The following is a 23,982-nucleotide window of genomic DNA, read 5'->3' on the forward strand; positions in this document are numbered from 1 at the left end:
AGTAAATCTAATGAGGTGCAAGGCATAGGTGAGGTGAAGTCTGTTTAAACTACAATGGATCCATCAGTTATGTCTTCTTTCTTCAACTTTTCAAGTTCTAAGCCTCTCACGCACATCATTTTGATCGACAAAGCCCTATAAATGCCGTTGTGGACACTCGGTTGTCTCAGTTGTAGAATAAAATCTCGAATCTATGGCACACCGGGGATAGTGCTACATTTTGCGGATATAATAAAATCCACAAACCTATAGCCCAACTACACTTAAGTGCCCCGAAATGACCGTTAGGAAAAACTAAATTGTCAACTCAAAGGACTTGGAAGACTTTATCGGCAAAATCCGAATGTTAATTTTCACCGGTGCAGCCATTCCTTCAATCTTTGATTGAACATTGGCTTCATGACCTCTATTCATTAATCATGCAGAACAAAGACGTCCGCGGGACGGTGTGCGATCACGAGCATTGATTCTCTAGTTTCTGTCAATATCTGTGCAGCTGACTTAATTGTACGAGCGGGGAGGCGTACCAATGAGAGAAGTACTTGATGACGGTTCGATATAGTTCGATGCACACCTTTCTTGTCTTAATTCCATAGAGGAAGGCTGAACCTTTGGCGTGTATCCGAAAGCCTCAAACAGTTTCATCCTCTCAGAAGAGATACGGACATACTGTAACAGACACTAACCACATAACCGGGCAGCTACGCTAAATGACTGTTACAACGAGAAACTAATACAGATAAAAAGTAACTTCGTAAATGGAGAAATATTGGATACCAATTGAACATATACCTACTAACCCAGTTTTGCATGCTAGCTACGGTATCTGCAGAGAGCTGACCTAGAAACCACTTCCAGGTATACCAATGGGTCTCTGTACATATTTGAACAGTAAATATACATTAATTTTAATGATTCAAGGATTCATATGCACTTGCAATGGAAAACATGTCGAATGCTTCTTCAGGGGTATTGGATGCTTTATACGACAATTACGTGTGATACGCGGGCATTATTTTGTATTCTTTAACAATAATTACAAAGAAAATTGGTGAGTACCTATCAACTCTTACCTGAACAAGAAGTATTGTCTTATGGAATTATATGCCCAATCGAGCCTAGAATTGGGTGAAAGTGAAAAAGTAATTGCCAATTTTCCGCTGATAGCTTCAAAAGGTGAACGTTCGAACTGACATCTAAAAGAAGTGGTTTACTGTTTATGACCCCGACCAATCAAACATGTGGGTTAACGTCGTCAATAAATGTTAATTGCCCATGAAGGTGGCATATCTAGGGTACAGGTCGATTAATGTTTTAACTTTCAGTGGTGTTTGGATAGTAAGCAATAAAACGAGTTCTGTGGGATTTTGCTCTCATCGATTTTAAGTAATCGAATCTGACAAAAGGCATTTGTCAGTAAGTTTGAGTTGTTGTCTTCAGCTGCAAAATGTAACACTTATGATATATAGCTGTATCAGTGAGAAGAAAAATACGTCAAAAGTCCGCCAAGGGAGCAAACTACGTCCTATACAATACTCCAAATGATTCGCATGCGTCTTCCCTGCAGATTGAGGGGAACCTGCTAGGGGGCTTCATCACTTCTTTTCGAGGCCATGGGTACCCGCGCAGAAAAAATTCCAACATGAAAAATGTATTGATAAACATATTATGTTCACACACACACACACACACACACACACACATACACACACACACACACACACACACACACTCACACACACACACACACCAACCAACCAAATATAAGATGTTTTAAAATATGAAATATTACGTCCTGTCAAAGCAACATACACATCAATGCAAAATGCTCGAGGGACATTTCTAATGTCACAACCCTGGCAAAAGGTGTGGTTAACAAGACAAGCTGTAGGACTGGCTCAGCCAGATAGCTGCTCAGAATTCACGTTCAGAAGGGGGCCATCCCCCTGAGAACCCGAGTCTCAAGTCGCCAGCCGTGATCACAGACGTAAGAGTCGGTAGCCAGCGGCACAAATACGTCACCAACACATTTGTATCGGCGGAGACAAAAGACTTTCATTCCACACGCTGACAACAAGTTTTAGCCAGAGGCGCTAAAAACACGACATGCGGTGCGCAGCAGAAATCGTCTGCAACAATTGAAAGACTGGTAAAAAAATGGTGTCATTTTGCAAACTCGACAGCATTTTCAGCTTTTTGTATTACACCTTTAAGGTCTAGAAACTTGGTGATCTGAAGCCGTGTCATAAGGCGGTGTGCGTGTGTTGTCAGAAACACGGTTGCGCTTGTCTGAAATAGGAGTGTACTGAAGTAAATTGATTTCGTCATTTGTACAAGTTTTCATTCTTATTTTCCATACATTTCAATTGACATTACTGTTATTCTAACTAACATTCGGACATTCAAATCAAAAGTTGTTATGTAGAATACTAATCATGGAAAATATAAGAACCAGCAAATCCGGTTCAGCCCCGTTTCGAACGTGACTTGTTCCAGTGGATAACAGAGCAAATGCCAAATCTTTCTTAAGTAAGTTTCCCCTTGTCCGTCCATGTTTTCATGTGCTGATATGACTACAACAGTCTAGATGTGTCGCGTGCGTCATTTGTCAGGACTCACTCACGCTTAGGTGGGATTTTCCACACGCCTCTGGCACAAACTACAATCCCCGTACGTGCACCTCCCGTACATCAAACTTGTCACAAGTAATAATGCAAACCTCAGCGGACACTGAATCGATGAGAAGTGTGTGTACCGAGACACCTTGTCATAAATTCCCCATCTTATATTTGGCGTGCATGGTGACAGGTTTTGGGAGACGAGAAATCCCCGCCTTACTATTTTCCGTCCTTTCTGATAGCCGTACGTACATAAAGCAGACTCCCTGTGATATTTTTAGGTAATAATGAGAGTCACGCAACAAATCCGAACATGGCATTCCCACACGACGTACTTTATTTATTACAAGTGACCTAGTTCTGGACCTGTCTTGAGACAATGTCGGCACACACAGCGGCATATGGACAAAGGCCTAGGACATGAATGATTGTATGTGTAATCCGTTCTGCGGGCGGTACATCTATTCCAAGCCATTTAACATACCATGTCCTCTATATCAACATACTATGAAAACACTAAAAGATACTGAAAATTAGCAAAAATTACTGAATTTTTTTTTTTACACTCGGGTCATAGTATTACACCTGAGTACAACCGTTTACTTTGACTAAATGGTAAGCTACACAGTCTCAGTCTTGAGCTCAACCGTATCCTTACCATGAAAACCTACGTCCTTACCCAGTATCATGACAGTGATAGTGTGTACCAGGCTCTATACCAGTTCCACTACGTACCTACTTCTACAAAGGAAAATGCTATCGCGGCGATTCGTCGAATTACAAAATCATCCGCAGAGGGCAGCGCGCTGCACCGCCGGGACCAATTCACCCTGTCTGATTTATTCTCCAAATGAGATACAAATGTATGAGAGAAAAGAAGGTCACGGGGACACATTTGTCATTGCAGAGCTCTGTGTATATTCATCACATTGATTTTCATGGATACGATAGTGCTTTGTTGTTGATATATTGCCGGTTGAAGAAAGATTTTTGAGATGGAGTGGCCGAGCTGGCAGACACACGTAAATGGCGTTTGCTGGGTCAGAAGGATTGACCCAGAAATACGTAGAAGTCATTTAGAAACTATTGTGAGTGTGAATACGATACAGTGTCAGACACCCTGGGCCTAATCGTATGGCATCGTATGGCGCAACCGGTAGGGCGTTTCGCCCAGAACCGAGAGGTCCCGGGTTCGAGACCACAGGTATGCCCCGATGTTGTGCCCTTTGGAAAGGCACTTAACACGAATTTCCTCACTCCACCCAGGTGTGAATGGGTACCTGACTTCGGTTGGGGAAGGTCGTATTGAGGTCATCTGCTGGAGCCGAATGGCAGCCGCCAGACCCTTGCGACAGTTTCATAAAGTGCAAGTGTGCAAATATGTATCTTGTGTATTATTACCTTCGTCGACGAAGTTTCGTCGAGAAGGTTATTCGTTGATGCTTGTCTGTGTGTCTGTTAGTGAACAGACACACAGAATAAGTCGAGAACGCCTGGATGGTTTGTTGTCGTAGTTGGTGTGTCGGTGTGTATGTGGGAAATCTCAAGATGATTAGATTTTGGGCGAAGTGTTTTGCATAATTAACGAGAAAAGTGTAAAAATGTTTTATATTGTATGCTGAAGTATGTGTACGTGTTGGCTGTGTTGTTTCAATGCGTCATGGATAGGGGTAGAGGTCCTGAGGGGTCATGTGGGAGGCAGGAAATGTCAGTTACTGGGACAAATTGGCTGTCAGCCAGCTGTAGGCATTGGTAAGGTATAAGCAGCAGAAAGTGGTGTGGAATGTGGTGGAGGGAGACAAAAGTTGGATATACACGGCCTTATATGAGTAAGAACAGTCATTAATGCAGTGCCACAGCATGGGAATAGGACGTTGTCCAGGGTAGGTGAGTTAATAATGTTATATCTGGGAAGGAAGAGGTGATGTATTAGTATACGTCATACTGTATGGTGTACTGGGGGGTTGAGTGGAAGTGTGCACTAAGAGTATGGATACGTATTGCTGAAGAAGTATTTGATGAAGGGTGGATGCAATATGGATTACAGGATGTAGTCTGAAAGTTATTACCTTCGCTGAGAAGGTTATGTCTGTGTGTCTGTTAGTGAACACGATAAGTCAAGAATTCTTGGATGGATTGCCTTGGTATTTGGTATGTTGGTAGGTCTTGATAAAACCTGAAAATGATTAGATTTTGGGCCCCTTAGCGGCTTGTTACGGTACTGCAGCGGAACTTCCTGTTATGATATCTCGTGTTGTGGACATGCTATGGAACTGATTTTTGAGTGGTAGATAGCTCAGAGAGTAAGTGGTATAGGTTTGGGCCCCCTAGCAACTTTTTTTGAACTGCAGGGGCAGGTTTTGCTTCAGACTTTGAAAGGGAATTACTCAAGAAGGGCTTGGTGGATGGTCATAAATTTTTGTAAGTACATAGCTTGAGTGCTGATGTACATGATTAGATACTTATTATGCAAATCAGTATCTAATTTGCATAATTAATGAGGACAGTTTATACATCCATCAATTTCCATGATAGGACTCTCAAACATGTGACATATGTAACTGAGGAAGAGAGAAATATCAATAGATATCAGCTTTGCAAATGAGAACCTCATTTACATAATAAATGAGAAAAACTATAACTCGAGATGGTCTTGATGGATGGTCATGATTTTTGGTATGTAGATAGCTTACTTGATGCTTTGTATGATTGGATGATAATTATGCAAATCAAATTCTAACTCGCATAATTAATGAGGCAATTTTAAAAAGTCTGCTGTGTTCCATGATATGACTATTCAAATATGTGACATTTGTAACTGAGGAAGAGAGGAATGTTGATAGGTAGGAAATATGCAAATGTGGGCCTAATTTGCATAATTAATGAGAAACTACTATAAATCCATACTAGTAAATGACGGCAATTTCATACTTGTGGCATTAGGAAGTTGTGTGAATGTGAACACCATTGAATCAAATTATGCTAATAAGGAGGGAGCTTATTTGCATAATTGATGATAAATGTTAGCATAACCTTCTTTGTTAAGCTCATAGTCATAACAAGGAGGTTTGGACAACTTATGTTATTTGGGTGAAGAGGATCAACTGGTATGATTGATGATTGATGAAAAACACTCCTAATACGTCAGTCATAAAGGTCAAAATCATTTGGCGAAGGTATGAGGTCGTATAACTCTTGTTGTGTATGATGTGATTGTAAATCCTGCAGCAATTCAGCATTGGCTGCCATTGCATGGGTAATTTCGGACCAATATTTATTAATCAGTGGGCACTTTCTACTATCTAGTCAGCCCTGCAGCTGGAAATATATTCTTGAAGCATGAAGATAAAAGTGTTACGTTTCTTGGTCCTCTTGTAGAGAAGCAAACTGAGGCAAGATGATGGAGGTTTTACTGGTTTAATCTTTAGGGTTTAGTGGACGGCTGGATACGGAGGTGCTCTCATCTCAGGCCCAAAAAGAAGAAAGAACTCAGGCCCAAAAAGAAGAAAGAAAGGGTGGAAGTTTATAATTACTCTCGTGTTACTTTAAAGGTTGAGCTACTTGATATTGCATTACTAGGGCTATTACAGAGGTTGTAAGGTTGTTGTCCTGGCTATCTGACAAAATAACACAGCAGATAATGATGTGGAAACAGGTGTCGTCTAAAGGTTTTTACTTGACAAATCCATACCAATTCCTCACTAAACCGCTTGAGAGCGCTGTGAATAAAAATCAAGCTTCATTTCGAAGCGCACAAAAGGCTGCAATCAACTGGTTGCAGCTGCGGTAGATTGAGAAGAGTGGGGCACCACAGAGAAAGTCATCACCTCCTTGGGAAAACGTACGCGTAGTGATACCTGATGAATCCACGGCTCCCTGCCCTGCTGTGGGGTCGCGAGGTCACGGATATGCTAATATCGGGTTATACAGGATACTCCTTAGATACACACAGTCAGAAGGTGTCCCCGGTTAGCGAAAAATCTACATTAGGAGCGACTTTACATGTGACATGATGTCATTTGGGCATGAAGATTCTACCGGTGGTACAAGTGTTGGACAGAAGCTCGAGAAGACAGAGAAAGGACAAGGTAAGACGTATTTCACAGTTTACGTGCGCTAATCACACACGACAAGAGGCACAAAATTATGTGATCAAGGCAGTGTCTGACATTTGTATGCTCAGTGAAAGTAGAGAGAACGCAAACAGAGATGGCAGACTTTATACCCCATACGTAAACTGCATTGTGATCCTTCTAGTGTCATAGAAAGAATAGCAGCACTGAGGTTGTATGGGAACACTTCATCCTGGTTCGCATGTTAGGAATTGTAGAAAAACAACTTCACTCCCCTGGGGCCCTTGGGCCTGGCCTCGGGTTGAAGTATTGTAAATAGGACTATGGTCCACATTGTTTACGTACCGATGATGCGGTGTTGTCATAAGTGAAGTGAAATGCTGTTGTTTTGAACACGGTGTAATGTACGTGTAGTACGTTTGAGTGCTGCTTGAAAGCATTGACCCAAAAGCTGACCTCACCGTCCGTGTTCCATTTTCAGTAGAGCTGTACGCGGCCCCAGCTGTCCGCACGCCGTCTGTACAGCAGCTGTCCCGGGCAGCAGCCAAGCTGAACCTCCAGTTGGATGACGAGGAACTAAAGCAGTTCAGAGGTGTGTAAGAGCAACACAAATCAATTTATGACACGGTATATTTAGTAGTATAATACAGAAAAGAAGCAACGTATTTTCGATGTTTGCATTTGCTCTTGCTTCCGTTATTTCCGTGTACGACATTTTGGTCCCATGATCTTCAAATAAAGTCAAGTCTTTCAATCGAATTACATGCGTGAAGGCAAAGGAATGCATCATATGACGGATACTGCAAAAACAAAGTTTGCATATCATCTATAAGCAATACTGATGATTCAATAGATAATGTCATAAGAAATAGTACGCATAAGTCTAACCGACACAGTAAGCTAGATGGTATTATAACATCAATAGAAGTGCCAGTACCTTTTATGGAAGTTCTCACAGCTCATGAATATCTTGCTCCCCGTGAACGTGACTTTCAGATGTAATGAAGGGCACGGTGACGTCTTACCAGCGGGCGGACCAGCTAGTGGAACCGCTGCCTCCCGTCAAGTGGCCGAGGACGCCCGGCTGGCGGCCGGAACCTAGGGATAACCCGCACAATGCATGGTGAGTCTGAGATGAAATTTCCTTCATCAGTGGTCAACTTCAACAAGTTGTAGCTAATTTGCAGTTTTTAGCTTTTCGACTCTCCCATTCACCTTCAAATGTCTATATTCGACCATATTGAACTTGACAAGTATTCCACCGGAAAAGAAGTCACTTATAAGTCGGTACGGTTCCGTCATGTACATATTTTGTCCTTCCCACCACCAAGGTACTGGCGGACAGAGATCACGGGTGCTCCTTCAGGCAAGCTGCATGGGAAGACCGTGGCCATCAAGGACAACGTGGCCGTGGCGGGAGTGCCCATGATGTGCGGCAGTAGGGTTTTGGAGGGATATGTCCCCGAGTATGACGCCACCATCATAACAAGGATCTTAGATGCAGGTTTTGAAGTCATTCATTACTCCATTTAAGAAACTTTCTTTTTAATCTAACATACAAATGTTAACAACTGGATCTGAAGAAAACTGAATCTGCGACGTGTGTTTATGACAATATACGATTGGCAAAATTCAATGATGTCCAATTCAGTCATTCTTAGTATAATGAGATGACTTTCCTTCGAACGCGATACAAGTACATTGTACTTGTAGGTATAGTAATACCGGTTTCATAACTCTTGCTGTTCCGCCAGGTGGCGTTATTAAAGGTAAAGCGGTGTGTGAGGACATGTGCAAGTCTCCCAGCAGCTACACCGCAGCTACAGGTCCTGTAGAGAACGCTCACGTGACCGGCCGTTCGTCTGGGGGCTCCAGTAGTGGAAGTGCAGCTTTGGTATGTGTTTCTTGTTCTACTACTACTACTAAATGTAAGTTAACGAATGTTTTATGCCATGAGCGTTCTGAATTCTTTTTCCCACCGAAGATGCTTGGAAGAATTCAACACGCCAAAACAAATGCCATATGTTTGTCGCCAAGGAGAACTGATCTCAGACGCTCCAGACTTAGAATACTACTTGCACCCCTTTCCCTTCATCTCGAACTACGTATATACGTGCGCTAGTATATGACATAACATGGTCATAGACACATCACCCAGGTAAGCAACTTTTAATTTTATTTTTATGTTGTTTTCAGTCCTGCTTACATTTCTGCTCATTCTTACACGATGTATTCTTACATGCACATCGCCCAGCTTGCTCTAGGGGAGGTAGACCTAGCCATAGGCGGGGACCAGGGCGGGTCCATCCGGATTCCTGCCGCCTGGTCCGGGGTGGTGGGACTGAAGCCGACCTACGGGCTGGTACCCTACACGGGATGTGTCTCTGCGGAAACCACACTTGACCACGTCGGGCCGATGGCCAGGACTGTGGAGGACGTTGCAATGATGCTAGAGGTTAGCTAGCACTAACCCTTTTAAGATTTGGTTTAGATGTTTATTACCATGGTTCCGTTCAAATCGTCAACTCTTCTTTTCTTAACATTTCAGACAAGTATTGTGGCTTTAAGATCGCGTCTACTTGGGTCATTTTCCTCAGGTGCTGTCTGGGTACGATGACGGACTAGACCCCCGACAGGCCCCCAACATCTCTGGTCAGAACTACGTTAGTCAGGTGAGGGAATGACGTCACAAGACTACTTATCGTGTACGTACCGCAAGTGCAGTCTGCATTTTATATTTCGTCGCGTATAAGAGGTGTCACCGTACCTCCTTAAAGGACCCGGTAGACTTTGATGTTCTTTTGCTTCATAAGACGATGGTCACGGGACAGGTGAAGATTTGATCTTATTTATGCCGTAAGATGCTATATGCATTAGACGCACCGAGGCCCTATCATAAACTAAACTGAGATGTATGTTTCCTTCCAGTTGACGGGAGATATAAGCGGGATCAGGGTGGGGCTACTGAAGGAAGGGTTCGGACTGGTGACGTCAGAAGCTGACGTGGACGACTTAGTGCATGAGGCGGCTCACGAACTGACGTCAGCGGGCGCTACAGTAGAGGAAGTGTCCGTTCCCATGCACTGCGACGGTATGTTGTATGCTGTGTTATATAGCCTGGAATCCATCCTATTTAGCTTCCGGCCGCTACCCAAGCTGCTTGGGTAGCGGCCGGAAGCTAAATAGGATGGATTCCAGGCTAGTGTTATATGCTCTATTGTGTCCAATTTCAACTGTAAACAGTGTTGTCAGCGTAGGTCATTACGTAAGTAGCAGATGCAGAATAGTGAGGGTAATGAACTATAAGAACATCATAGAAGCGTTTTTGCGTTCCTCAGGGTGCCACCTCTGGAACACAGTGGCCATTGAGGGTACGCTGCAGACCATGATTAAGGGACACGGTAAGACGCTTTTTACTCATCGACTTGCAATTCAATTCAACTAACGGTTTTGCTCTTTCACAGGCCGCTCAAATGCTTTTTATCCACAATGTCAGATCACTGAAAGTGGTTATTACATGTATGCGACGTAACCTCACGCATTACATCGTTTCAGGACTAGGAGTTGGATGGAAAGGTTTCTATCCAACAAGCATGCTGGAGGCTCTCGCGAGAGGTTTCAAGTCTCGCGCGAACGACACGTCCCACACTCTGAAGCTGCTAATGTTGTTTGGCGAGTACATGAGGGAGACTTATGGTGGGAGGTGAGTTGCTTGGAAGACAGGCCTGACCATAGCAGGAGAATTTAGTGTATCTTGTTCAGATACTAGGTAAACTTTGGCATGATAGCTTAAGTCATCCACGTGTGCGAATTATTTTGTACGCCTCTGACTGTAAACGAACACCAAGATCATGTTTAATTTTCAGGACAAAGAGCAAAATAGAACCTTGTAAGATAAAATGTTTGTGGGGTACACGCATGATGTTGTGCTTTAATAAGTTTGTATTTGCCGCAGGTATTATGCCAAAGGACAGAACCTGTCTCGCGTGTTGACGCATGCGTACAACAACGCTCTCCAGAAGTATGACGTACTTGTTCTACCCACAGTTCCATTCAAGGCGACAGAGATTCCAAACCAGGACGTTTCTATCAAGGGTGACCAAAAACATTTTTTTCTTGTAGCACGTGCACGTGATTTTACTAGACATGCGATACTTCTCCATCAAATATGGTGTTGATGTGAGCTGAGAGTAACCCTCAAGTTACCTAAAAGAGACTCATAAAAAGATGAGTATAAGATCACTACCGACGTTACAGCTATCCACAGATTTGCATATTTCAAACTCGAAATACAATGTACATTGCTTCGTAGGAAAATAGTTTGTTTCTTCCAAACCGCGATATTTTTAGTAACTGTGCATCATTTTGTATTTCAGACTTCTGTCAGCCAGGAGGTAAAGTGGTAGCCAACACCTGTCCGTTCAACCTGACCGGACACCCTGCCATCAGCATCAATGCCGAGTTCTCACACGGCCTCCCGGTCGGCATGATGATCGTCGGACGCCATTTTGAGGACGCCACCGTACTCAGAGTGGCGCATGCGTACGAAAAGATTAGAGACAGCAGATCATGAATAGAATGTACCACAAGAATTCCAGTATATCATTAGCAAAGCAAAATGTGAACATTCCATTAATATATCATATACAATCATGTTGATAATCGGGAGTTTTCAAATCGCCTTTGAAAAATACTTATCATCCAGGAGGCGGGTAGAGCAACATTCCGTGATGAACAACTTGATCAAGAACAATTTCTATGCCACGACGTCGGGCAGCAGCGTCCTATCCGGAGGGTTCAATTTTACGTGTTTTAAAGGTACAATCTCAGCGTACCGATCATGATTGACAGGGTTAGCAGTTGAAATAACACTTCACGCACTACATATGGTACATAATTCCTGATTCATACCCCTTGGTAAGAGCAACACGCCTGCCAGTGAATAAATGGAAAAAAAAAAAAACAAGCAGGTGCATTGCATTTTTCTATGACATATTTTCTTTATTGGTGACATGACCTATATATAGTTATATACGTATATACTCTGAATCTTCCGTCATATTTTCGTCTAAAAAGTTTATTCGTAATCCCAAGTCTATGTCGTCCTTGGACGCATAAAGATTTTGAAACGTTCACTTGACACGGGTGGGGCTCAATTTTACCTGGATAAGCTTGGATAACACTGGTTTAGATGATATTTTTCAATATTAAGAAAACGAAAGATAAAAGAAGCTAAAGCAGTTGTTGGTGAACTTTACTGTCCGACATAACATCGATCTACTAACAGACCTACTGCGACAGACCTACTGGCTTCCATCTGGTCATCTGTCATTACAGCAGCCCAGGAGACAGAATATTATCACCTGGACAGAACAGGTTCGAGCCTCCCAGGCGCCAACAAGACTCCTTCTGGTCACCATGTTTATCATCACCTTTGTCTCCGTAGGCATCACTGCGTCGAAGCATTCTATCAGGAAACTTGAATGACATACTTGGAAGACGAACACAGATATCGAGCTACCAATCGATAACTATGAGCGCTGTGACTAAACGATTTAACTTATCGTCTATCATTGTTATAGAGCCACTGTGTGATACACTGTATTTTGCAATGGTGTACAGTTACCTGTTCAGTGTGAGACTTTATACATATAGTGATGACTTGAGTAATGAGGCAGCAGGTAAAACAGGTGTTCATTTTAAAGGTCAATATCAAACTCATGACTGAACTCACGGTTCTTCTTATTGAAGGGCTAACGTTATATAGACTATACATAAATGTAGACACCTCTTGTGTATGTGTGTTTTTAGGTCCCAGCATTGTGTTTAACGTTTTACTTAACATAAGATGATTCAAAAACTTGAAAGACTAAGTTGACAGATAGTAGGCATACGCGTTTATAGGATGTCATATATGAGGCCTATTTGCCCATTTGCACATTATCAAGTATGTGGAACAAATTTACGAATTCGAATCTCGAATATTTTCGAACGCATGAGCCACTTTCAGTACAGTGGCGTCATCAAAATGGCGGCCCATGATCATCATGCCGACCGGAAGTCCCTGTGAGAATCCGGCATTGATGCTGAGACCCGGATGTCCGGTGACGTTGAACGGACAGGTGTTGTGGATCTGAGTCAGTGCCATACGACACATCTCTGTAACAGGACCAGGTAGTAAAAGGTTAGCGTTACGTTCTTTAGAATTGAAACTGTTTGGCATTTGCATCCACCGACAATTATTTGATAACTCTTGTTTTGTTACACCAAGGAACCTATCAATGGCGCTGTGTGCAATAGCTTCAAGTCTGCTTCAAATCTCCAATTACGAAAAGATCTAAGAAAGATGCGCCAGAATTGGTAATATAGGATAAGACAAATTTTGCTGCCATGACGTACGCACGGATAGAGGAAACTTACCACTGATGGACACATCCTCATCCGGAAGCTTCAGCTGTTTGTATGGAATAGTAGGCATGATAAGGACGTCAAACTTATCCAGGGCCTCGTTGTACGCTTTTGTTAGCGTTAGGCCCAAGTTCTGCCCCTTCCCATAGTATCTGCAGATAGAACAGGCTCGTTATCCTTTAATGACGTTCTTCAACACAACACAGCACAACACAGCAAAACCAAACTTCTAGTGGTGTGAGCAATTTTCTTAATTCTGATTTGTTATGGTATGGTCGGGTGTTAAAAGGTATCAATATTGATAAAAAGGGTTTTCTGTACGTACTAAACCGTACATTGTGTTACGTTTTATTTCCATCAAAAACACTGGAATGAGGAGCCATCAATGATGGTCGGCGATTAGATTTGTTTTCTACAGAAACTACGAAATTACCTGTTTCCATAGTTCTCGTTAAGGTATTCACCGAGCAAAGCCAGAAGCTTCACTGTCGCTGACATGTCGTTCGCGCGAGATTTGTATCCTCTCGCGAAAGCATCCATCATACTCGTCGGGTAGAAACCTTTCCATCCTACTCCAACTCCTGAAAATCATGAGAAAGTTGCCTTGACACCAATAACAATGCAGTTATATCGTAAATTTCGAATTTCTTCAAAAGCTGAAAAATATTCAGAAAGGTGTTCTTGATTTGACCCACCATCTGCCTTCATCATGATCTGCATAACTCCTTGAAGTGCAATTGTATTCCAAATGTGTGTGCCTGAAAGAGAAATTAAAGAGATGAGCTACAAGTAGGATTAATCTTAACCAATAGAATACTGACTAAAATACATAAGGGATTGAGCTAAGTTTCCTCAGTTTGTGGGAACAGTTATAGTGAACTGAAAACATGGTCGCAAATATCCTAGTGTATATTTTTGTGCAGTACCTTTTTGTTGCAAGTCGAACTTTGAACCGATAACAAGATTGCATTCAATCACACAGGTAAGTAGAGCAGTTATTGCTTAAAGCTTAGAAGCTTCAATGGAATAAAAACAACACACATACCATCGGGATAGTGGAGTGGGACGGACGCTTCCTCCACTGTAGCGCCCGCTGACGTCAGCCTGTGCGCCGCCTCACGCACCAAGTCGTCCACGTCAGCTTCTGACAGCTCTTGGCCGAACCCTTCCTTCAGCAGCCCAACCCTCGTGCCGCTCAGGTCTCCGGTTAACTATAACAATGATGATAACTGTTCAGTAGTTCCAAAGGGATAACAATCCAATCAAGTGCACAATTTACTAATGCATATGGGCCCGAGACTGTTTTAACGGACCACGCGGGTACACAAGAAAACAGGACAGGAAGAAATTTGCTGTTTAAATTTTTCTTGATTGTGAATCTGCAATGATTCGATTCCTCTTGTGGAGGATGTTCGTTGTTTACACATACTTTGGCCCTTACACTTTTATCTATGACAGCCCTGATGCTACCAAAGTTATAACAAAGGTGAATGTTAGCAAGATAGTGACGTTGTCTGAGACCTGGCTAGTGTACTCCGGTACAGTGAGATTTGGTGGCTGTCGAGGGTCCAGGCCACCGTCATACCCAGCAAGGACCTGCAAATCAATTGTCAAAAAATCATTCTTTCATACCTTTTGATACCTTATACATAATTCTTAGACATTGTTATATATTCTAATTATCCCTCAAACAATGGTTTGTAAGTTAACATTCGTCTCTCTTCTCAAACCATAACCTAGAGAAATTGGTCGGCTTTCGATCTCGACGGACCCATTGGTTACTAGTATCATCAGCCTCACCTCCAGCATGAGCGCGGTGTCTGCCACTGTCCGGGCCATCGGTCCGATATGGTCGATAGTGGTTTCCATGGGAACACACCCCGTGTACGGCACCAGCCCGTGGGTCGGCTTGTGTCCCACCACCCCGGACCAGGCGGCAGGCAGGCGGATGGACCCGCCCTGGTCTCCACCTATCGCGAGGTCTACTTCTTTCAGTGCGAGCTGGTCGGTACAAACACACCCGTGTTAGTATATATACAAAGAAGACTACACCATCGACGTGTAAAGGGAACCCTTCCTGTACAGCTTTTAGAGGATAGCACAGATACATGTAGATATTCGGCCTTGAAGATGAATGAACAATAAGATAGGGCGTACTTGCTTATGGTCACCGTGCATGATCCTTTCAACAGAAGCTTGAAAAACTACTAAGTACGTAGGGAGATTGTGGAAATGTCCAAATTTTGGAAAGTAAGCCGTACCAAAGTGGCGCTTCCTGTGCTGGATCCCGCAGACGACCGTGTGTTGTCGTGCGCGTTCAGAACGGGACCAGTGGCTGAGGTGAAACTATTACCTGACAAGCACAGATCCTCACATACAGACTTCCCCTTGATGACTCCACCTGAAGAGGCACGGACATGAAATCAATGCAAAATATATCGTTTTATATATTTAAAATGCCTTCCAGTTTTGGAGAAGTGAAATAAACAAATAAACAAATAAATTATAGAACGCCTAGACGCCAATGTCAACTATCTTTTATTCGTGGGATAAAGATCAACATGTTCTGAATTCTGAATGGCCAATTCTTACCGGCATCAAGAATCCTGGTTACAATGGTGGCATCAAACTCAGGGATGTACCCCTCCAGCACTCTACTGCCGTCCATCAAAGGGACACCTGCCACGGCCACGTTATCTTTGATGGCCACGGTCTTCCCTTGCAGCTTCCCCGAAGGAGCACCCGTGATCTCTGTTCGCCAGTACCTGAAGCATGAATTGAAAAGACCAACTTTATAGAACTTGGTGGATTTTGTATATTACACCGGTAAAAACTATGACCGTGCAATGGGCAGTGCACGGATGGAAGTGTCTTGAACAATTGGTGAATTTAGTGGTGTCAGCATGCAATATAGGTATGTGGGGTGTCATGTGTTTGTAGGATGTTGTATTTGAATCATGATAACTTTTTATCAAAGTTTTCTTCAATGTATGAACTAGTACGACGGCATACTCACCATGCGTTGTGCGGGTTATCCTTAGGTTCCGGCCGCCAGCCCGGCGTCCGCGGCCACTTGACGGGAGGCAGCGGTTCCACTAGCTGGTCCACCCGCTGGTAGGACGCCAATGTACCCTTCATAACATCTACAGCACAAGAAAATATCAATGTTGTTGGCTACTTTTGATTTTGAAGGGTTTGCTATTATTGATATTATTATCAAGTGTTGCTTGAAAATTTAGAAAAATTGCAGAGTTTATCCTTTCTTTCATCCCGTCGAATTTTAGAATCATGCACTTCACAACTAGCCTGGGTGCCTTCCTATTTCTACCGGGGCTCCTACGTTCGCTAGCCTAATTTCTACCGGGGCTCCTTTTTAGGGTAGCGAATGTAGGAGACCCGGTAGAAATAGGAAGGCACCCAGGCTACTTCACAACTGTACGACGCACTAAGATGAGCATGTGTGTTTGCTGGTATGTTTGCGGTTTTAGTTCCAAACGTACTTTGAAATTCCTGCAGTTCTGCTTGGTCCAGCTCGAGGTTGAACCTGGCTGCTGCCCGGGACAGCTGCTGGAGGGACGGTGTGCGGACAGCCGGGGCAGAGTATCGCCCTGTAGGATAACAACTAACATCAGGAATGCCGTATGTGTACTAATCTTGGTTGGAAAACTTTAACGGAGTAAACTATGAAATACACATGTTCAGGCGAATAACATCTAGTAATTCAGGATGGTTGTGGTCGGAGCAGCATTAAGCGCTCGTCTTACATGAATGTCACTGACAAAATTGTCTCCCTAGGACATTTACCCGGCCATGTATCAATTCTCTCTTGTTCCATTGCTCTGTTGCTATCTAACAACCCTTCATCTATGATAACACACTATACTAAGCACCAAGGTCAGCTAGAGACTAAAGAGCTGCATAAGAACATATAGCCTACCACATTTGTCATTTTTACCGGAGTTGAAGTACCATACTTAATGCAGTTATTCACGTTTACAGCCAGATGTGCTGCATTGCTTTAATTCCTTGTGTTTGGCTCTTGTCATAACGTTACATGTCAAATACATACAACTTTAGTGCTATGAAACAACTATAAGATGTCAGAAATGTTCTCCATGACAAGTTTCAGCAGAACTGTAGTTCCGGCGTAGTCGTAGGCGGCTCTGGCGTAACGTTACATGCAGCCATTCCAGACGTTCTGAACGCTTCAAGACCTGGGACACCTACGTATGTTTATTCTGGCGGCTTGACAAACAGAACAAAAGTACAAACACACTCCACACATATGTGGTGGCATTATGTAACTAGAGGCAATGATTATCCTGAAACGTCGCAGTGTAAACCCTTAGGGTAAACGATTTGATATGTCAACACTGAAGCGGTCTGTAACAGCCGTCAGCACGAAAGTGGTCTGGGGAAGGTTGGGGGTGATCGTGAGGCTATGGTTGGTTATGTGTGACCGGGGCTTATAATTAACGCCATTCCAACATGCATGACGTGGCTCGATGCTCTTAACGTTATGTAGTGTTTTGGTACACTAAATGTAAATATTTTTGTCGCTGTGCCACGTCCTCCCCACCACCGCCCCCTTTTCCCCTCCACCACCGTCCTCACCTTTCCCTCTCCTTTGCACCACCACCCTGCCACAACCACCCAGTCGTCTGAACATCCCTGCAGCTGCCCACAGCATAGTTCCGTCGGGGTTATACTTGTACAGGTTATACTGTGGTAGGAAATATCGTAGCCCTATCTACCAGTCTGAACTCTGTTTGAACTCTGAACTTGAGGTCAGGTCTGAACCTCTGCATCATGTTTGTTTGTTGGCAAAACGTATGGATAAAATAAAAAAACATTGTAGTAATTTGTACGGATGATAAGGGTTCTTACGAAAACCCATAGCATTATCTAAATGGCGCATATTCAACATATATATGGCGCATATTCAACTTAAGAGTGGAGCCGTGACTTCCAATCTAAGTAGATATCTCGTTTCATGAGCTGGCATTTTTCATGACGTTTTGTGTTATTGCGGTAACGCTGTAGTTCCGGGTGTACAGACTGCAGTGCAATTAATCCTCGCAAGAGGGCAACACTTTAAGTAACAGGGACCAATTTGTTTTCCCCGTGCGACTTACAGACAAACCTTCCACACTACCCGTTTCATTTTTTATTCACATGCACAAAAAAGTGGGAAGAAGCCTAATCTATAACTCTTGCTATACCACCTGTACTTAGGCATGTTACTTGTACTATACAAAGCTACATATATATATACAGTAAATATTTAAGGTTTTCTTCAATCCATTAATTAGACCAGAAAATACCAACCACATATAGTTTAGGCTTCCCAAAGAAATTCACCAAGTAGATAGTCCCCACTCTGAAAAATCATTGGTGTGAATAATCCATTTTTCAAGAGAGCAACTTAATGAGGTAACATTAAATTTTATCAAGTGTTTATAAATTATCAAGTGTTTTATCCCTCTATGTGATGATGATGATATCCCTCTATTCATAGAGAAACATCCTTGTTTAACCTAACTCTACAGGGTTAAGAAGATGAGAACAGGTGACTTTATGTCTTAGAATCCCTGATTTTCTCAAAGGCATGTGCCACTTTCAGCACAGTGGCATCATCAAAATGGCGTCCGACGATCATCATGCCGACAGGGAGCCCGTGTGAGAACCCGGCATTGATACTGATGGCGGGGTGTCCAGTCAGGTTGGTCGGGCAGACGTTGGACATCTGTCCAAAGGACAGTGCTGTTCTGCAGATTTCTGAAAAAGTTCATCATGCAAGAAAAGCTGATTATACAAGCAGCATACAAGTAACATTTCAAAAATAGTGAAGCAAGCTGATAATTCACACATATAAGTCCTAAAATTTGAAGAAAATTTGGCAACACCAAAACGAGAGCCAAAACACTCACCACTGATGGATATGTCCTTATTTGGGAGCTTAGTTGCCTTGAATGGAATTGTGGGCATGATAATGACGTCATGGCTGCTGAGGGCCTGGTTGTATGCCTGTGTCAGCATACGACTCAAGTTCTGTCCTTTAGCATAGAACCTTTAAGTAAAGACAGTGAAGTTAAATTTTCTTTTTGTCTTTGAACAAGATTATCGAATAAATTGGTAGTGAGCATCTCTCTTGCTTAAGTCTAGCACTTTTCAACAATGATAATTGTTGTTAGACTGCAAAGTATGTATTTTTCAAATGTAACAAGCAACATCAACATGTGAATGGCCAGTATAGTGTATAGTATAGTGTGAACTACAAGCTATGTACATATATCTACAGTCCCTGCCTTTATCAAGCAACACTTAACCTTTAGCACATTGAAGTAGCCTTCCAGCTACCAATTCTCTGTTGGTTGCGGGTTAGGCAGCAAGGAGGAGCTTAAAATGGAAGAGATATGGATTTGGAGTTTAGAGCATTACCTGGTTCCATAGTTTGTTGTAATACAATCATACAGCAAAAAGGTAAATTTTCCAGTTGGTGGCATATCATTTGCCCGTGTTCCGTATCCTTTAGCTATGGCATCCAGCATGCTTGTTGGGTAGAAGCCTTTCCAGCCTACTCCTAGTCCTGAAAATTAAACATTATTCATAATAGCAGCAATCACAGTTTTACTTGATCTGTCTGTATCTTACTGACATGACCGGTTTTCACCTTTTCTCCATATTGTCAACCCAATAAATCTAGCAAATATTCGAAATCTTAGTTGAAGAAACTTTCATTGAGACTTTTGATAAAGAATGATGTTAACATCATTTGACATCCATCCAGAAGTGAAAAACAAAGGCTGTGCTGAATTTAGTACATGTAATTTGAAAACTTTTTCATGCATAAGTACAGAATCTACAAACATTTCAAAAGTTTGAAGTTTAACTCACCATTTCCTTTTATCCCAGTCTCCAAAGAACCCTCATTTATCACATTATATATGTGGGAGGCTGAAAAACAATATACTATTAGATCTATGACAAATCTAAGTCTACATGGAGGGATCTGAAGAGATCACAAATTCCCTGTTGCTTGCTATCATCTTTGCAAGTGGGATTCTATAAAATGATACAATAGAAACACTTCTACATATAAATATCAAAAGTATGAATGAGAAGAAAGTACCATCTGGGTAATGTAAAGGAAGAGACATGTCTTCCACCACAGCGCCTGCCGACGTCAGCCTGTGGGCCTGTGCACGAACCAGTTCATCAACATCAGCCTCTGCCCACTCATTTCCAAACCCTTCCTTCAGCAGGCCAACTCTTATGCCACTCAGGTTTCCTGTCAGCTGTAGAAATGTAGAGTAGAATGACTTGTTATATCATCACCTATTTTTTGGTTGATTTTTGGATAGCATAGCTAGTGTGTCATGATTGGCTTGCTACAGGTCTGAAATCCTAATATTACAGTTAGGTTTATTCAGCATGTGATTTTGGTCAGCCTGAAATTTCATTCAATCTTTCCCTGTTATCACTTGGCATAGTTAATGTATAGACCAACTAACCTGAGTTGTGTATTCTGGCACAATTAGGTTTGCAGGTTGTCGTGGATCCAAACCGTTGTCATACCCGGCAATTACCTACAAGGAAAGTCAAACTATGTATAAAATACTATCATGATGTAATGATTTCTAAACAGAAAAAAGCTGAAATGGTGCATGAAAAAATCTCAAGATATCATCTCATCTTGACATTGAGTTTAATCATCATAGTATCAAGTACAGTTACTGTAGTTTAATCAAAAGGAAACATCAGAGAAACATTTGTACTGACCTCCAACATGAGAGCGACATCATGTACAGTCCTAGCCATGGGTCCCACATGGTCCAGGGTAATCTCTAATGGTACACAGCCTGTGTACGGCACCAGTCCATAGGTCGGCTTCAGTCCAACCACCCCGGACCAGGCGGCAGGAATCCGGATGGACCCGCCCTGGTCCCCTCCTGTCGCCATGTCTACTTGTTCCAGGGCCAACTAGACAATGAATACACAGTTGATGTTATTTTTTCTGACGCGTTTATCATCTTAAGTTTAACGTTTGAAGCACTGAATGATCTTTCACTGAATAGTAATTATACTGTAATGTAAGTTGATTGAAGTATGAAGAAATGGTGATAGTGTACATGCATTGTAGGGATATAGAATCTGTTTCTAGATTTAGATATTGTACTGATGCTTCTTATCATAAGTTGAAAAGTATGTTCACATGTACCAGAGTGGCACTGCCACTGCTTGAGCCGCCGGCAGACCTGGTCCTGTCATGAGCGTTCAGCACAGGGCCAGTCACTGATGTGAAACTGTCACCTGACATGCACAGGTCCTCACACACTGACTTCCCCTTGATGGTTCCACCTAGGGGGAGAGTACATATCATGTGTTCTCTTCATCTTGAGTAAGTAGGAAAGTCTATAGGAGATGGCATAGCATTTTCAATGGTTAAACATAACTTGTCTGTATGAACTTATCTCTGTTAAGACCATTTCAAAAAATCCTTTGTTGGGGTTAAGATAATGCTTTCTAAAATTAAAGGCAAATTATTTTTTGCAACAGTGGGCACCATCCTCTGTAGTTACCGCAGACTCAATCTTTTTGTTTGCTTACCGTGGTACGCAAGTGAATAGATTGAGCCAGGGGTAACTTAGGGGATGGGGTACCCTGTGGCTATGTACATGTACAGTATAAAGTTCTTGCCTGCATCTAAGATCCTGGTGACAATGGTAGCATCATATTCAGGGACGTATCCCTCCATTATACGGCTGCCACACATCATAGGCACGCCTGCCACGGCCACAGTGTCCTTCATGGCCACAGTCTTCCCATGCAGCTTCCCTGTAGATGCACCTGTTATCTCAGTCCTCCAGTACCTTCAGAACAAGCAGCAGCTATGAGCAGTTATAGACGAATGTACAAAATTGCATGCTACATGGTAACACCTAACAATCTTTCATGAGTGCAGGTGTTGGCCAATCTAAAAATTTCATCTCTGACTACAGTATACAATGTATTATCTTAAGAATCCATTGATATAACATGGAAGACAGGCACAGTGTTTACTGGTACACAGCCTGGAACATTGATACATCCAAAACAATGTGTATTGATGATTTCAATGCACGTATTGTTGACTTCATTACTTGTTTAAGAAAACAACATACTAAGAAAAACAAAAAATTACAGATTTTTACAACCAACCCCTCTAGTGTGTAACTGCTGACCATGCATTGTGCGGGTTGTCTTCGGGCTCAGGGCGCCAGCCTGGTGTTCTCGGCCACTTGACCACTGGAATCGGCTCCCTCATCTGGTCCACTCGCTGGTAAGACGCCATTGCTTCCTTTATGACATCTTTATCAACAGAGCAGATAATGTTGTATTATGACAGATAAACTATAAAATCACACATTCAAGCAGAATGTTATAGTTCATAACTCAACACTCATAATCTACTCAGAGATAACATAAGAATTATACATCATTGTATAAACTGCAAAGCGGCCTTACTAACCAACCTTGATATTGCTTTAGCTCTGCTTCATCTATGTCCAGGTTGAACCTGGCTGCTGACTGGGACAGTTGTTGTAATGAAGGTGTGCGGACAGCAGGAGGGGTGTAAAGCCCTGGGATGCACACAACAAATGGTAAAACGGTAAAACTACGTAATGTTCCTGTTATATTGAGAAAGACAACCCAATAGCTGATGTAACTAAGTGGGGGATACAAAACAACACAACTTTTAACTAAATCCATAATGTCAACGGTATTGTGCCATTTAGCCGTGGCGACTAACGAAGGGTGTTTTTGCTTGATATTACATATACTATCCCTATGTAATATCAAGCAAAAACACCCTACGTTAGTCGCCACGGCTATGTGTCATTCAATTTGGTTCATGTTAAGACACTCTGACAGTCACTATAATAAACTTTCAATTCTAGGATGACAGGCAAACGTGAAATAATCCATATGAGCATGCGATCATTCAAATATTTCATTCATTAATACATCACAATGGAACAATTCATTAAAAAGGTTACAACTGTTATCTGCTAATCACTTCAAGTGCATTTTGGCCATTTATGCATTGGTGACAGTGGTGTGACCTCTGACCCCTGGTCATTCGTCTTTCTCTACTCTTGATCTTGTCTAAATATTGATCACCAAGGAGGTCATAGGGCAATAACCTCCTTGGCACAGAGTTTTAACTGACTCTAAAAACGCATTAGTTCCTGTCGACATCCACTATAGTGGAAAATAGTAACATGGTAAGATTTATAAAATGTCGCCCCCTCCCTCGGCGGCTATCCCCGGGGGCAATCATTGTCTCACCTGAGGCAGCGCTAGCAGCTCCACTCTGCATTCTGTTAGAGGAATATTGTGTTTTCCCAAAGCTAAAGTGTCTACCAACCGATGAGAGGTGATCTGAACTTTGTATGACAAGAATGTTGGTCCGCGAACCGCGAAACAGAATTCTGAGGTAGGTAAGGCTGATCATGAACTCACTGTCACTGAACGGCTAGTGATCAACTATTTCAGAGTGCTAAGAAATTCTTTGGTTTTCAAACTGTACCATTTGTATCGTAACGTTTACCCCTAGAAACCGGCGTCCACATTAAACTGCTTTAAACGTAACAGGACGGGCAGAGCTGAGATCCGTGCCTCTGGGAATGACCCCTGACCCGATGATGATGATGATGTGGTTCAGTAACTCATGAATGATAGATTAGAATCAATGTTTCTGTTTTTTTCCTCAATAATAAGATACTTCAAAAAATGTTTGCAACTTAAAACTTTGCGTTTGCATAAAACTACATTTCACGATAGGGTTAACATTATGATTTATCACCTGGTCCAATCTAAGCTAACTCTGGACAAACAAT

The 23,982-nt window shown here is 42.4% G+C and overlaps 3 protein-coding genes across 4 annotated transcripts; 1 reads left to right on the forward strand and 2 right to left on the reverse strand.

The window, feature by feature from the left end:
* Nucleotides 1-6,294: 6,294 nt before the first annotated feature.
* LOC136435237 (amidase-like) lies at nt 6,295-11,651 on the forward strand. The gene is made up of 12 exons (XM_066428542.1): nt 6,295-6,706; nt 7,173-7,283; nt 7,688-7,814; nt 8,023-8,195; nt 8,446-8,585; nt 8,946-9,146; nt 9,289-9,363; nt 9,620-9,782; nt 10,030-10,092; nt 10,247-10,394; nt 10,647-10,786; nt 11,068-11,651. Exons 1-12 carry the CDS (start codon nt 6,628-6,630, stop codon nt 11,262-11,264), a joined length of 1,617 nt encoding a protein of 538 aa, XP_066284639.1. The 5' UTR covers nt 6,295-6,627; the 3' UTR covers nt 11,265-11,651.
* A 15-nt stretch (nt 11,652-11,666) lies between these two features.
* Nucleotides 11,667-18,143, reverse strand: LOC136435238 (amidase-like). Its single transcript, XM_066428543.1, has 12 exons — nt 17,714-18,143; nt 16,600-16,707; nt 16,116-16,242; nt 15,692-15,864; nt 15,361-15,500; nt 14,900-15,100; nt 14,621-14,695; nt 14,145-14,310; nt 13,795-13,857; nt 13,533-13,680; nt 13,112-13,251; nt 11,667-12,850 (listed from the first exon to the last, which is right to left on the reverse strand). The coding sequence occupies exons 1-12, from the start codon at nt 17,787-17,789 to the stop codon at nt 12,654-12,656; spliced, it is 1,614 nt and encodes a 537-aa protein (XP_066284640.1). The 5' UTR covers nt 17,790-18,143; the 3' UTR covers nt 11,667-12,653.
* Nucleotides 18,144-18,251: 108 nt separating this feature from the next.
* Nucleotides 18,252-23,778, reverse strand: LOC136435236 (amidase-like). Of its 2 annotated transcripts, none has more exons than XM_066428540.1 (12): nt 23,432-23,778; nt 22,615-22,722; nt 22,324-22,450; nt 21,800-21,972; nt 21,321-21,460; nt 20,882-21,082; nt 20,614-20,688; nt 20,232-20,397; nt 19,997-20,056; nt 19,541-19,688; nt 19,030-19,169; nt 18,252-18,877 (listed from the first exon to the last, which is right to left on the reverse strand). In XM_066428540.1, the coding sequence occupies exons 1-12, from the start codon at nt 23,595-23,597 to the stop codon at nt 18,675-18,677; spliced, it is 1,707 nt and encodes a 568-aa protein (XP_066284637.1). In that variant the 5' UTR covers nt 23,598-23,778; the 3' UTR covers nt 18,252-18,674. The 2 variants fall into 2 exon arrangements, with proteins under 2 accessions (XP_066284637.1, XP_066284638.1); XM_066428541.1 differs by having other exon boundaries at nt 23,673-23,768.
* Nucleotides 23,779-23,982: the final 204 nt, after the last annotated feature.

The sequence above is a fragment of the Branchiostoma lanceolatum genome, chromosome 5 (genome assembly GCF_035083965.1).
Source record: "Branchiostoma lanceolatum isolate klBraLanc5 chromosome 5, klBraLanc5.hap2, whole genome shotgun sequence".
NCBI classification, from domain to species: domain Eukaryota; kingdom Metazoa; phylum Chordata; class Leptocardii; order Amphioxiformes; family Branchiostomatidae; genus Branchiostoma; species Branchiostoma lanceolatum.